This window comes from Hyla sarda, chromosome 1 (assembly GCF_029499605.1).
Source record: "Hyla sarda isolate aHylSar1 chromosome 1, aHylSar1.hap1, whole genome shotgun sequence".
NCBI lineage: Eukaryota > Metazoa > Chordata > Amphibia > Anura > Hylidae > Hyla > Hyla sarda.
In genome coordinates, this window is record NC_079189.1 from 417898098 (window position 1) to 417912257 (window position 14160).

At 41.9% G+C, this 14160-nt stretch overlaps 1 protein-coding gene across 5 annotated transcripts in view; it reads right to left on the reverse strand.

The window, feature by feature from the left end:
- The window catches only part of GIT2 (GIT ArfGAP 2), a 101599-nt gene that overhangs the window by 41619 nt on the left and 45820 nt on the right, over positions 1–14160 (reverse strand). For 4 of the 5 annotated variants that reach the window (XM_056528893.1, XM_056528871.1, XM_056528885.1 and 1 more), the window contains exons 6-12: positions 9176–9306; positions 6195–6289; positions 6071–6116; positions 2953–3004; positions 2805–2877; positions 1506–1603; positions 270–381 (exon numbers count right to left, since the gene is read on the reverse strand). In XM_056528893.1, coding sequence (XP_056384868.1) covers positions 270–381; positions 1506–1603; positions 2805–2877; positions 2953–3004; positions 6071–6116; positions 6195–6289; positions 9176–9306 — 607 coding nt within the window. The remainder of the gene's footprint in view (positions 1–269; positions 382–1505; positions 1604–2804; positions 2878–2952; positions 3005–6070; positions 6117–6194; positions 6290–9175; positions 9307–14160) is intronic. The other variant, XM_056528875.1, reaches the window with a different exon arrangement.

Sequence of the window (14160 nt, forward strand, 5' to 3'; positions counted from 1 at the left end):
CTGCGAGGTTATACACAGCCTCAGGCCTCTTTCACACTTGTGTATTTTGGGCGCTATTTTTTATTAGTATTTTTAAGCGAAAACCAGGGTCCAGAATATAGTAGAGGAGCTAACAATTCAACTACACTCTTTACACTCCACTCTTATGTTTAGCTTAAGGCAATATACTCACCAAAGTATGTCTATGTGAATAAGGGCTTGCACAGAGTTGTATCTAAGTGTTAAGGCTAAACAGGACACATATCATACATGTTGTTTTTTTCAATTACCTTTGGGTGCAACTACTGAATTTCCCTGTTGCCGTCTTTTGGCATCACTTAAAATATCTATAACCAAAGTGGCAAATTCATGGGCATTGAAACGGGCCAACTTCTGCCTTCCCTAAAATAGAAGAAGGGGGTTCGATAGTGGTAAAAGGCGCAATGGCCAAGTAGAAATTTTACAAATAGCTTGTTATTAACATTTGCAACACAAAAAAACAAAACACAATATATGTGGAAAGTAAAATATTTTATCACTTGTTGCATACATCTGTTTAGAAACTGTACAAATAATATATTTTACAGCATACCTATCAGATTCCACAAAAACTGTTATATGTTACTCAGTACCTAATTCTGATCATATACATGTAATTTTTATTTATCTATCACTGATACTTCACTAAAATAGCATATTACAGCTGCTCAATATCTTTTCCATCTTCCCAGAGGGATGGGGCGTGTCCATCTCTTGTCTGCATTGTGATGACTCCTCCCCCTCCCTCCCTCTGCTCACTGCTCTCGGGGGCGAGCCTGGCAGCCCTGCTCTGTAACCCTTTCCTCTCTGGTTTTATGCTGTACACGCAAACACAATAATTATTGGAGATTTCCTGTACTCTACCACCAAAGACAATAGAGTGTAGAGAGTGTATAACTTACATCTTCCTAAATTAGTGCAAAGGTTTAGTGCTAAAAGTACAGTGGTTTCCTATGTCATTCATGTGTATCATCCTTTGCCAGTCCTGTAATGCTGGGACTAGGATAACTTTTGTTGAAGCAGTGTTGCCTTCAGCTGTGTGCCTACAGCTTTTGCAAAACTATAATTCCCAGCATGCCCAGACATCCTTTGACTGTCCAGGTATGCTTGGAGTTGCAGTTTTGCAATAGCTGGAGCCACATGTTTGGTAAAACTCGTGTTACAGCAGTGTAGCTGCAGACTGTGTTCCTCCTGCAGCCTTGTCAATCACCCTCGTGTCCATGACCCTTGCACACACTTATGCTGCTGTGGGACTCATCAGTGTCCCAAGAGGTATGGGGATCCCTATTGGTGGGATTTTTAAAGGCAGTTTTCCTTGAATACATTTTTTTTTACAGAAGTAGATTAGAAAAACTATTGTTTTGCCAAGATGTACAACATGTAAGAAGTTTTTTTTTATATATGACAGTGCCCACTTAAGCATTAGAAAAGATGGAAATTCTCTTATACAGACTTAACCTAAAGCAATGACATGCCACACAAGTTACCTGGTTACGCGTTGATGAATATTCAGGGTTCACAGGAAGGAAAGGTACTACAGTGGTCTCTGTAACAAGTGTGCTATGGTTCTGAGTTGCCAGCCAAACTGTAAGCAAAATGAGAAAATTTTCAATCTAAGAAGCAGGTATAACATCCTGCCATCACGTTTGTTCGATTCGATTTTTATTTTGTTTGATATGAATAAAACATATAAATAAAGTGTCTCTGTTCTTTAAATGGTACCTGTCAATAGTAATAAAAAAAATAATAGGTTATAGATTAGCCTACTACCTTTCTAATATACTTCTTAATAACATTTTGTAACTTTGTGTTAAATTAACCCCAAATAGATTAGTCTCCAGGGGTCCTTTTCTGGTCCTGTCTGCAGTCCTGCTTGCAGATTGTCTCCTGCAGCAGTCTGGCAGAGACAAAAGTCAGGTAATGTTGGTGGGACCTCAGCACAGTGTAGAGAGCTAAATATTTCAGCTCCCTTTCCCTTAAAGATGATCTAGACTGTAAAGTCATGATGCCTCCAGGGCATAGTGATGGATATGGTGTTTAATATTGTGTTACAAAATAGTGTTAAATATTCGTGCTCCCTTTGCAAGCTACTAGGCAGAGCTGACACACCTTAGAGTTCAGTGCTGAGAGCTGAGGACGTATCTTGCTTTGATAAACTTTGTACAAATGAAAAATCACCTTAGAACTTGCTGTAGGATGTCACTTTTCAAGTCAAAGGCAGAAGTGGTATGAATTTGCATTTTTGTTTTAACGCTTTTTTTATTTATTTATTTTTTAAGACGCAGTTATTAAATCTGGTTCACTACATAGTCAAGAATGAAGCACTTGATTTCAGTCACTTTGGATACAGCATCCATTCATATCAACGGGTCTCATGTAATGCAGGACAAATCCTCCAGAGGAAAAAAAAAAGAGATGCCCTTGTAATTGCGCTCTACTGAAAATTTCATAATAGGGAGTATGGAAATGGCTCTCTGGCTTTCTAAGCTAAGGGTGAACGTATAAAAGGGCTATAACATGCATGGCAGGTCTTGTGCAGAACCTTGTGAGAACCATAGAGGGTAATAAGCGATAAGCTAAAAATAAAGCAAAACAGCTTTTGACCTTATGTCTTGTCCCACCACACCACATATGTCTGGCTCAGTAAATGTAGTCAATGCTTTCATTTTATCTGCTACACATGTACATTTATTTTATAATGTGGCTGCTGAAGGTGTAAACCAAACTCACATTATCTGACTGCAGCACTCTACTGTAAAACAAGCATATAGCAAGTAGACACTTACCTGCATCTGTTTCTCGTCTGTCAACTTCATCATAAACATCCATGGCCAATTCTTCAAACAAGTGATTGCTTAACTGCAGAAAAAAGAGGCTTTAGAAATGCCCCCAAAAAACCCTAGATAGTGCTAGGGAACGCTACTTTATACTCACAGACTGAAGTTTTTTCTTTGCAGCTTTAGCCAGTTCTGATAGGTCTAGACTGCTGAAAACAAGAAAAAGAGCTGTCATACATGACTTAAATACATGATTCAAAGCAAAATAAATATATTAACTAGGATATCTTGTGAAAACAATCTTGTGCTATATCATACATGCATATAGGAAGATCATCTTATCTTGGGCCCCTTCTGATTTTCACAATGAAAGGTCCATTTTGGTACCGCTCATAGACCTCTCTTATGAGACTGTAAACTAAGGCTCATTCAGTTAGCGTAGTTATTGTAGAATGTTTTGTCAGATGTCCAGTGATACACATTTTTGAGCGGTGTCAAAGGGTTATGGGCTCTGCACAGAGACATTTCATTTAGTGGTGGTTTAAATGGGCGCTCTCATTAAAGCAAATGTTTGCTATTGCACTCCTTATGGTAAATGAAAAATATCTTTCTAATGTCCTTTGTTTAAAAAAAAAAATATAATAATAATTAAGATTTCTATTTTTTATTTGTGTTTAAAAAAGCTGCCACTAGGTGCCTCCCTATTTGTCCAAAGCACCCAACCCCCCCCCAAACTATTGCACAGACTTTGGACTCCTGCTGGCCCAGCAGAAGACCAAAATCAGGAAATGCAGTCTGGAGTGCTGAGGGGTGTGTGTTCAGCCTTAACCAATCATAGCTCATCTCACACACTGAACTGCTCTGGGCTGTGTGTAGCAGAGTGAGGGAGGAAGTTCTCCCCTGTATGGCTTCGGATGTTGTCGCACCTGCTGGGTAACGCCCCTTCCCAGTCTGTAAATCTGTCTGAGACTGAGCAGAAAATACAGAGCAATATCAAGGTAGAAAACGAACAAATAATAAAAAATAAAGTCAGGGGGTGGTTTATTATGATGGGGGCAGTGAACTGGGAGGATTAGAAAACGTAACAAGATCATGAGTACTCTTTAAGATTGCAATCTTCCCCAATATGATCTTCAAAACATAATTTAGATGGCACTTCTTTCAAACTGCTGGGTAGGGAGTTTAAGTGTGGTTAACTTTTGGGGTTATGTCTCTATATAAATGGGTTACAGATGATATTTTATTACCTACCCACAAGACAAGTAATGAGTAGATTGGTGGGGGTCCGACCAGTGGCACCCCACCAATTACAAGAATGGAGGATCCCTTGTCGTATGAGTAAATAAAGCAGCAATATGCATATGCAACCGCACCACCATTAAATGGCTATGGGACTGATGAAGGCAGCTGAATATAAGGTAAGGGAACAGTGTTTACAGGGATCATTTTTATTACCCACAGTGGGAATATGATCATTACCTTTACTAATATCTATCACCAGGAAAATAAAATTTTATCAGAGATCTGCAATTTATTTCAATTGTGAAAACAACATACCAAGCCCCAATATGATAAGAGGTGGCTACAGCAATAACAATATCTTAACATGGCCATCCTCATAAGTAATAAAAAAAAAAATAAACCTTATAAGATTCTTTACTTACAGCCTCCTTTTTCCACATGAACAGCCACAGAACAAAAAGGAAAATTAACATTATGGATGCAGATTTAAAATGCAAAGGGAAAAAAACCCTTCCATGAAAGCAGTCTACACAACAAAGATGCCATTTACAAGGGCTTTCCGCAGCTGCCCCGCAGCTGTCTCTCTCCTGTATAATATTAAAAAAAGAAAGATCCTCCAGAACAGCTGAAGTTATAAGACAGCCGCTTGAGGCACTTTGATGTTAAATGGTTGCGCATAATTATGCATATTATTTCCAAGTATATTGTTACACCTAACAAATGGGGAAGATAATGGATTCACTGTAAAAATAATTTTTCCTTACTCATAATACATATTAACTAAATCCAAAACATGTATTTACTTATACATTTTTTGTTACATCTAATTGGATGTATCTTTGGGGATACAAAGTTTATGCATAGAGACGTACATGCTTTCTGCAACTAGATACCCTATTAAAGGGGTACTCCGCCCCTGGCATCTTATGCCCTATCCAAAGGATAGGGGATAAGATGTTAGATCGCCGCGGTCCCGCTGCTGGGGACCCCGGGGATTGCCGCTGCGGCACCCCGCTAACATTACAGCACAGAGCGAGTTCGCTCTGCACGTAATGACGGGCGATACAGGGGCCGGAGCAGCGTGACGTCATGGCTCCGCCCCTCATGACATCACGGCCCGTCCCCTTAATGCAAGTCTATGGCAGGGGGCGTGACGACCGCCACGCCCCCTCCCATAGACTTGTGTTGACGGGGGCGGGCCGTGACTTCGCGAGGGGCGGGGCCGTGACGTATAGATGCTCCGGCCCCTGTATTGCCCGTCATTACGTGCCGAGCGATCTCGCTCTGCGCAGTAATGATAGTGGGGTGCTGCAGCAGCGATCCCCGGGGTCCCCAGCAGCGGGACCCCGGCGATCTGACATCTTATCTCCTATCCTTTGGATAGGGGATAAGATGTCTAGGGGCGGAGTACCCCTTTAAGGCTGCACGTTTTGGGGAGGTAAATATGGCAATTTCGATATGCGATTGTAATTTAAATTGTAAAATACCCCAATTTCATGTCTAATCTCCCCCATTTTATATCCATTCCCCATTCCACTTTCCCCCGCCCCACCATTTACCATCCACACCCCCATTTCATGTCAATCCCCCCATGTCATATCTACCCCCCCCCCCCCCACCCCATGTCACATCTACCCCAGTTTCATGTCCACAACCCCATGTCCCATCTCCCCCATTAATGTTGTGTTGGGGTGTGGGAAAAACATAAAAAAAACCTCATGTTCACCTAGCCCTGGTGCCCCATAGGTCTGCTGCAGACAGAGAAGATAACAGGATCGCACGGAAGAGAACAGGATCTGCAGCAGAGCTACTGGGGCTGGGGTTAGGGGAGCATCAGGTTTTTTATCTTTCACCCGTGCCTCTATTATTACTTATGACAGTGCTTCCCAAGCAGAGTGTTGTCCAGCTGTAGCAAAACTCCCAGCATATCGCAATTTGCAAAAATCGCGAGTCGATATAATATATATCGCAAATCCTTATTAAATGCAATTCTCAATTATAGTTATTAAGTAAAATATAAGACTCCTCCTTACCTATCTGCCATGTGGGGTATAATAAAGTGCTGTCCGTTTCTGTGGTCTGAAATAAAAGGAAATGCATAATTGGTTATCTTTATTTACTTCATTATCAAAGTTCCCAATTGTTACTGCTGCTTACCCGGCTTCCTCCCACACAGATAGAATGCTAACCGGTCTGTCAATTCATGCTGAATTTCCACTAGACGATCTGCTAATTCATGATGGCCACCTTGCCTATTGAAAGGAAAACAAGGCTTTTAAAAAGGACAATTCCATCAATCTTTACCCCAAATATTAACAAGCTTCATTTAACTGTTACTAGTATTTATTTTTAAATGGGTGGTTTTCTGGATATTCATGTTGCCATGCAAACTAGTTCCTGTGTTGTATCCTTAACTTTCTCCCTCTTGTTCTGTTAACATGACAGAGGATTACCTAACAAGAATTCAACAAAAGAACACATGTATACATAACTATCTGGTCCAGGATAAAAAAACAAATCTGCCCTCCGGTTGTGTGTGGCATTTTAACTTGGCACCATTCCCTTCAATGGAACCGAGCTGCAACACCACACACACACACACACACACACACCATGAGGACAAGTGTGGTGCTGTTTCTGGAAGAAAGCAGCTAGGTTTACTTTGATCCTGGAAAACCTCTTAAAAGACAGGTTGAGTTAAATATCACAAAAATGGTGAGCCTAACTACTCCAGTTGAATGGCTCAACGGTTGAGTACTTTCACTTCATTCAACGTCCATAGGACTGCAACAGGTAGAGCATAGGGCTCAGCCATATGCAGCACCCTCTTTTAGTTGAAATGGAATGGCATTAAGAGCAAACAACCCCTCTATTCTAACAGGGATACTAAACTGTCCTGTTCTCATGATTGGTGGGGATTTCAGCGGATGGAGCTATAATGTGACTTATCCCATGGACAGGTGAAAAGTCGACATTATAGGAAAACACCTTAAAGGCCGGTATCACTGCATTTTTTATTTTTTTTTGGGCAAACTGCGATTGTAGTTTTTGAGCCAAAGCCAGAAGACTCAAAATAAATGGAAAATTTATAGAAAAAAAAAAGGAAAATTATACATTCTTTCTTTATAGTTATTATTTTAAATTTCCTGGCTTCTGCTCAAATATTCAGTGGCAGCCTTCCAAAAAAACAAACAAAAAAAACCAAAAAACTCCTGTGTGAGACACCAGCTTAAAGTGCATAAAATGTATGGCCTATCATCTGGATAAGCAAACTATATATATAAGCTCAATAGGGACCAACTCCCACACCGCGGCACTCGCCATACTTTTAGTACTAGTGGTGCAGGTGACTGCAGTATTGTCCCATTCAAATGAATGGGGAAAAGCTGCAGTTCCTTGCACTGCCTCTACTAAAAGTATGGCGATTGCAAAGAGGAAAGCAAGTAAATTATGAGGAAGCTGTGGCACGTGAGCACCGCAGTAACAGCTGATCAGTAAAGTTGCGTGTGGGATTTAAAAAAATCTAATATTGCTAGCTTATCTGAAGTCTACTAGACTGAGCAGAAAAGGGCTACATAGAGCTTCTCTTAGAACTCATCAGGTCTCTGCACGAACAGCCAACTGGATATTGTAAAAAGATATTGTAAGAAATGCCACGTGTGCATGTATCCTTACAGCTAAATAGTAGTAAATGACCATAACTATAATGTGCATAACACTAAAATGTAATAAAAGACAACAGCTCATATATAAATAAAAGGGCATCCACCTTAAAGGGCTCAAAATTCAACTAAATGAATTACAACTATATGTGGCTTACATTCATCTTGGACATGGCTCTGGCACTTATCCAATTTTCATCAATGCAACACACAGGGATGTGAAGAATGTAGAACCTGATATGTTTGACATGGAGAAACACATAATGGCGTGTTCCTATTTATTTTTACCAAACCAATAAGAGGGACATTTTTTGCACCACATTTATCATACAACGTACAGTGTAAGAAATGTGGCAAACCTTCAGAATGCCTGCTTTAACACATGCAATACAGTTTTTTCTAACTTTACACCCCCTATTGGCTTAATTTATGCCATATTTTGCATTGAAACTCTGGCGCAATACTCATGTGTAGTTGCATTTTATGCCCAACCCCCTTTAAACTAAGTCACACCCCCCTGGTATAGTGAAGCACATAATAAATAAAATATGTGATGTTAAATAAGTACCGTATTTATCGGCGTATAACACGCACTTTTTAGGCTAAAATTTTAGCCTAAAGTCTATGTGCGTGTTATACGCCCATACACCCCCAGGAAAGGCAGGGGGAGAGAGGCCGTCGCTGCCCGCTTCTCTCCCCCTGCCTTTCCTGGGGTCTAGAGCCCTGCTGCCGGCCCTTCTCTCACCCTGGCTATCGGCGCCGCTGCCCGTTCTGTCCCCCTGACTATCGGTACCGGCGCCGATAGCCAGGGGGAGAGAAGCTATGCGCTGCACGGTGCGGCAACGACGCAGGGTACGCACGCAGGAGGCCTGCAGCAGCGCGGACCCGACCCAGGTAATTATGCCACCGGGGATGGGGGGGGGGGGCAACGGGGCCGGCAATCGGTGCCGCTGCCCCTTCTCTCCCCCTGGCGCCGGTACCGATAGTCAGGGGGACAGAACGGGCAGCGGCGCCGATAGCCAGGGGGAGAGAAGAGCCGGCAGCAGGGCTCTAGACCCCAGGAAAGGCAGGGGGAGAGAAGCGGGCAGCGACGGCCTCTATCCCCCTGCCTTTCCTGGGGGTGTATCGGGGTATACACGCGCACACACGCACCCTCATTTTACCATGGATATTCGGGTAAAAAACTTTTTTTATCCAAATATCCTTGGTAAAATGAGGGTGCGTGTTATAGGCCGGTGCGTGGTATACCCCGATAAATACGGTATGTCAGTTTGTTCTGCCACATTTAGCTTAGTAAATGTCCACCACTGTCTCTAAATATTCACGTGACCCATCATTTCTTATGTGAAGGCGCAAAGTAAACAATGGAGAAAAGCAGCAAGTGAGAAGGTCTGGAGTTAAAAACTTCATCTTTCTACAGCAATAACAAGTTAAGGTGAAGCTTTTGACCTGAAACAAAAACTATATAACCCTGACCTTGCATAGTCGATGGGTGTTTTCCCGGCAGAATCAGGTGTGCCTGGATCTGCACCATAAACTGTAAGCAGCTCAGCCTGTAGTATCTGCCCTGCTTTCGCTGCTACATGTAGAGGTGTACTTCCCTTTTCCTGGAAAAAAAACCAAAAAAAACAACAACTTAATTCTGGAATGATCGCACTTATGCTATAAGAATTCATTAAATCATATTAAAGTGCAACTCGAGCGTTGCTTTCCTGCTCATTTTGTAAAGTTTGATATGGAGAGATGCAGGCTATGTTGCAGAGGCAACCATATCATGCACAGTGAGTTCCATGCACAAGCACTATTCATTTAAAAAACGAAAAATAAAAAAAAAAACACGTTTGCAAGGAACTCTTGACGTGGTATGGCAAACTGACTGCCCAGCGTGTTTAGTGTCTCTCCACACCAAACTTAGAAGAACAGGTGGTAGAGCAATGCTGGAGTTATGCTTTAAAATAGCATTCCAGATTTTTTTTTTTTGCCTATACCAAGCAAACTTACAACCAGTATTCCTGCAGTGTGTCATTTGAGGAACTATCAAAGAATAGAAAAACAAAGTGAATTTCTTCCAAAAACAGCATCATGCTCAGCTCATCCTCAGGTTGTGTGTGTTCTTACAACTTGCCTCCATACAATTCAATGGACCAGAGCTGAAAAACCACACCCAGCCAGTGGACAAATGTACTGCAGTGATATAGTAGACAAGTCTATACATGGACTCTCCTGTGTGCGATTTCTTCAGGCATTTAGCCCTGGTTCAGGCAAGCAGCTAAATGCCGGAAGACTTCACACATGTACACTGTACTTATATCTCCCTGATGCAGCCTATAACGAGCCTTCCTGGAGGGATGCGCGTGATTGGTGACCGCATCCGCAGCTCAGGATTCTGGGTCGCAGACGTCCTGCGCGGTGCATGTGATGACGTCACCTAACGCGCATCCGTGCAAAGAAGACTCGTTTTAGGCTGCAGCAGGGAGATGTACGTACAGTAGCTGTGAAACTTAACTTGCCTAATTACTTGCCTAATAAGGGAGGATCTGCTTATCACCAGGGGGTAACCTATCTTCTTATGTTTAAATAGGAGCCTGACCTGCTGGGGGTAATATCTATGTGGAGGTCTCTACACCTATTGGGAACCTCTACCTGATCATCAGGTAGGGCTCCCCAGTAGGCAGACAGGCCCCAAGATAGATATGACGCCCATCAGTGGGTGCCCTACCTGATGGGGGTCATATCTATATGGGGCCTATGTACCTACTGGGGAGCCCTACCAGATGGGGGTCATATCTATATGGGGACCTGTGTACCTACTGGGGAGTCCTACCAGATGGGGGGTCATATCTATATGGGGGCCTGTCTGGGAGCATGATGGGGGCATTATGTGTGAGGGGCACATGATGGGCGCATGATGGGGGCAATATAAATGTGAGGGGCGCATGGTGGGGGAATTATATATGTGAGGGGCGCATGATGGGGGCATTATAAATGTGAGGGGCACATGATGGGGGAATTATATGTGAGGGGCGCATGATGGGGGCCATTATATGTGAGGGGTGCATGCGGCCCAGCCTCATCCAGCCTATAACTCCAGTGGCCCCCAGATAATTAGAGTTTGAGACTCCTGCTCTCTAGTGTGAACAAGGGTACAGAAGTTCTTTGTCAGTGATCACTTAATGCACTCAGAACTCAAGTGCAGTGATCAGGTCTGCCCCCTCTGTCTCTGCAAAACCAGATGCATCCTGGGAAAGGTAGGCTGCAGTAGGAAAGCCATATCAGAGGGGAATTAGATGGGAGACAACTCAAGCATGCTACATCAACTAATACAGCAGACACAAAAACCATCTACATTATTATCTAAAAATAACCTATGCTGCATGATATAAAAATAAATATCTCCTTAGAGGATATCATTGTGGTAGAAGAACAAAATGTAAGTTTTAAAAAGCATCCTAAATTTAAACAAAAAATGTAATATTATATATATATATATATATATATATATATATATATATATATATATATATATACATACACACATATACACACACGCACTGTATATAAAATCCATTAAAAGGAGATGTCCAGTATGGACTATTCCTATTCCATCCTGCTCGGGCTGCAAGAAAAGAGAAAGTTACCTTTCACTTACCTTCCTACGTTCCCCCGGAGTTCTGCAACAGCTGATCGGTCGGCTGTTTACTTCCTACTTTCTTTAGCCCAGGACATCACACGGCTCTTCAGCCTATCACCAGCCATAGCGATGTCCCCCCTCGGCCGGTGATAGGCTGAAGCGCCGTGTGACGTCTCAGGCTAAGGGAAGTAAGAAGTAAACAGCCGATCGATCAGCTGTTGCAGAACTCCGGGGGAACGTTGGAAGGTAAGTGAAAGTTTTTTTTTCTCTTTTTTTTGCAGTCCGGGCAAGAGGGAATAAGAATAGTGCATACCGGACATCTCCTTTAAAGCGTACCTGTCAAATCCAACAAAAAAAACATTCCAATAAAAGAAAAATTCCTGACCATGTACATCTAATTTTTATGTCCAGCACCTTTATTTTTTTTTATTACACTTTTAATTTAGCTCACTAGTCTGAATTCCTCTCAAAGGGAGGGGGTGTGGCCTCACTGTGCAGGTCTATGCCCCCTCCCTCTGTATGCTGTGTGCTCACATCTCCCCTAGCATTAGCAAAACTACAACGCCCAGCTTGTCCTCACTGACAGTAGCAGGACACAAGCTGACAGTCTGAGGATTTTTTCTCCAGCTGCGAGCCCTGCGCTCACAGCTGTCAATCAAGGAAGTGTGTCCATGACATAAGTGATGGACGCATGGACACAGCAGGACTAGTATGTGCCCAAGCAGGCCGGGGGGGCAGTTGTTTGGCTTTTTCAGTATGAAATACTGAAAATTTTCAAATGAAAGCAATTGCAAAACCTATTGGTTTTGCATGCTTTACAACATATCAAGAGTTTTTGTATCTGACAGTGTCCATTTAAGTTCCATATTGGTTCATTTAAGAGCCCAAACATAACAGCATTGTTGCACTTGTTTACTTGTGGGTTTGTCCTGATTTTATTTTTTAAAAGAACCTCATAACAGAACTGCAATATGCAGTCTCTAGCCCAAATCTATTGTAATACAATGTATTAAACTTTAGCTATGACAGTGTATTAAAAATAAATAAATAAATAAAAAGTGTGACGTTTGCTTCAGTAATGATTTTTCTCATCTGTTGTGTGTTTGGGATGGTCACGCTACATAGCCATATATCTACCTGGCAAGGTGAGGACACAAGAGAATTTCTTGAAAGCAGAAAGTTAGAAGAACAGTGGCATCAGCTGGACATGTAACTTCACAGCAGCTCTGTCAAAAAAAAGCCATCCAGACTGTGGCTCACCAATATAACCAATGGGAACATTAGAGTAGCAGGGACTAGACAAGTAACTAATAATCATTCCTTAAAAGAGGTACTCCAGTGGAAAACATTTTTTTTTTTAAATCAACTGGTGCCAGAAAGTTAAACAGATTTGTAAATGACTTCTATTTAAAGGTTTTAATCCTTCCAGTACTTATCAGCTGCTGTTTGCTACAGGGAAAGTTATTTTCTTTTTTTAATTCCTTTTCTGTCTGACCACATTTGCTCTCTGCTGACACCTCTGTCCATGTCAGGAACTGTCAAGAGCAGGATAGGTTTGCTATGGGGATTTGCTCCTGCTCTGCACAGTTCTTAACATGGACAGAGGTGTCAGCAGAGTGCACTGTGGTCAGACAGAAAAGAAATTCAAAAAGAAAAGAACTTCCTGTGGAACATACAGCATCTGATAGTACTGGAAGGATTTAAAAAAAATAATAGAAGTAATTTACAAATCTGTATAAAGAGTAGGAGAGGCTCTTATCAACTAGTTTCCTGGGACCCGAGCTACTCAAATGACACCTATACCCAGGGTGTAAAAAATGCAATAAATAAAAAATGGAAATTGAGGCTCAGGGTCAATGAATATTGGATGATTATATGTTTATTATAATAAAATATCTATGATAGTTTAAGTGTGTGCCGAACCTCACAGGGCCCTTGTGGGTCGGCAAATACACAAAAATTCACAATAGATATACAAATATAATATGCCAATTGTAACTAATATCAACAGAATTAGTAAAATTCATAAAATTGTAAAACATTTATAAAAAATATAAGAGTGTCCACAGTATCCGAACATCCAAAATTATCCACAGTGTCCAATAAATCAGTCAAAATTATCCAGTGTCCGATAAGCCAGCCAAAAAAATAGAGATATTCTTGAGAAATTGATCTAATAGTTCAGATGGTGGGTACCATGAAAATAAAGTGCATATTAATCTCTTAGTAGTTTTGTTCAAATGAATCCCCTTGTATGTGAATCGTTTGTAATCCGATGTCTAAATTCTGGCTCTTTGTGCAAAGAGCCCGCTGCTAGAGACTGGGCAGTCTCAACGATATACAGCGACGTCTGAAGTGAGCTTATAGGGAGGATACAATGTTGCTAGACAAGTGATACTATTTATGCATACAATTGTGTAAAGGGTTTAGTTCTCTTGAATGAAACACCTGCTGCTAGAGATTTTGCGGTCTCAAAATATGCAGTGGGTTTTGGTGGGCAAATAAACAGGGGACTGCAGCGCTTCAAAAGTACAGCATAGCTGTATACATAGTACCTGATGTGACGCTGGTGGTCCCGGCTTGGTACAGATGATGGTCAGCTGTTAAAGACACGGCTTGTCTCAAAAGATACAGCAAATTGTAGAGGATCCGATCCTTGTAATGGCTCTGATAATTAGCCCAGTGTGGCGTATCCTCATGGCTGGAGCGTTGCGCATAGGTTTGATGCGCCGAAAATTGAAGGGTTCTGCCTCTGGGATTTTGGCTGTATGGAGTGGCACTTAGAAGGGAAAGCTGGACGCGTTTCAAGTCCTCCGTAGGACTTTTCCTC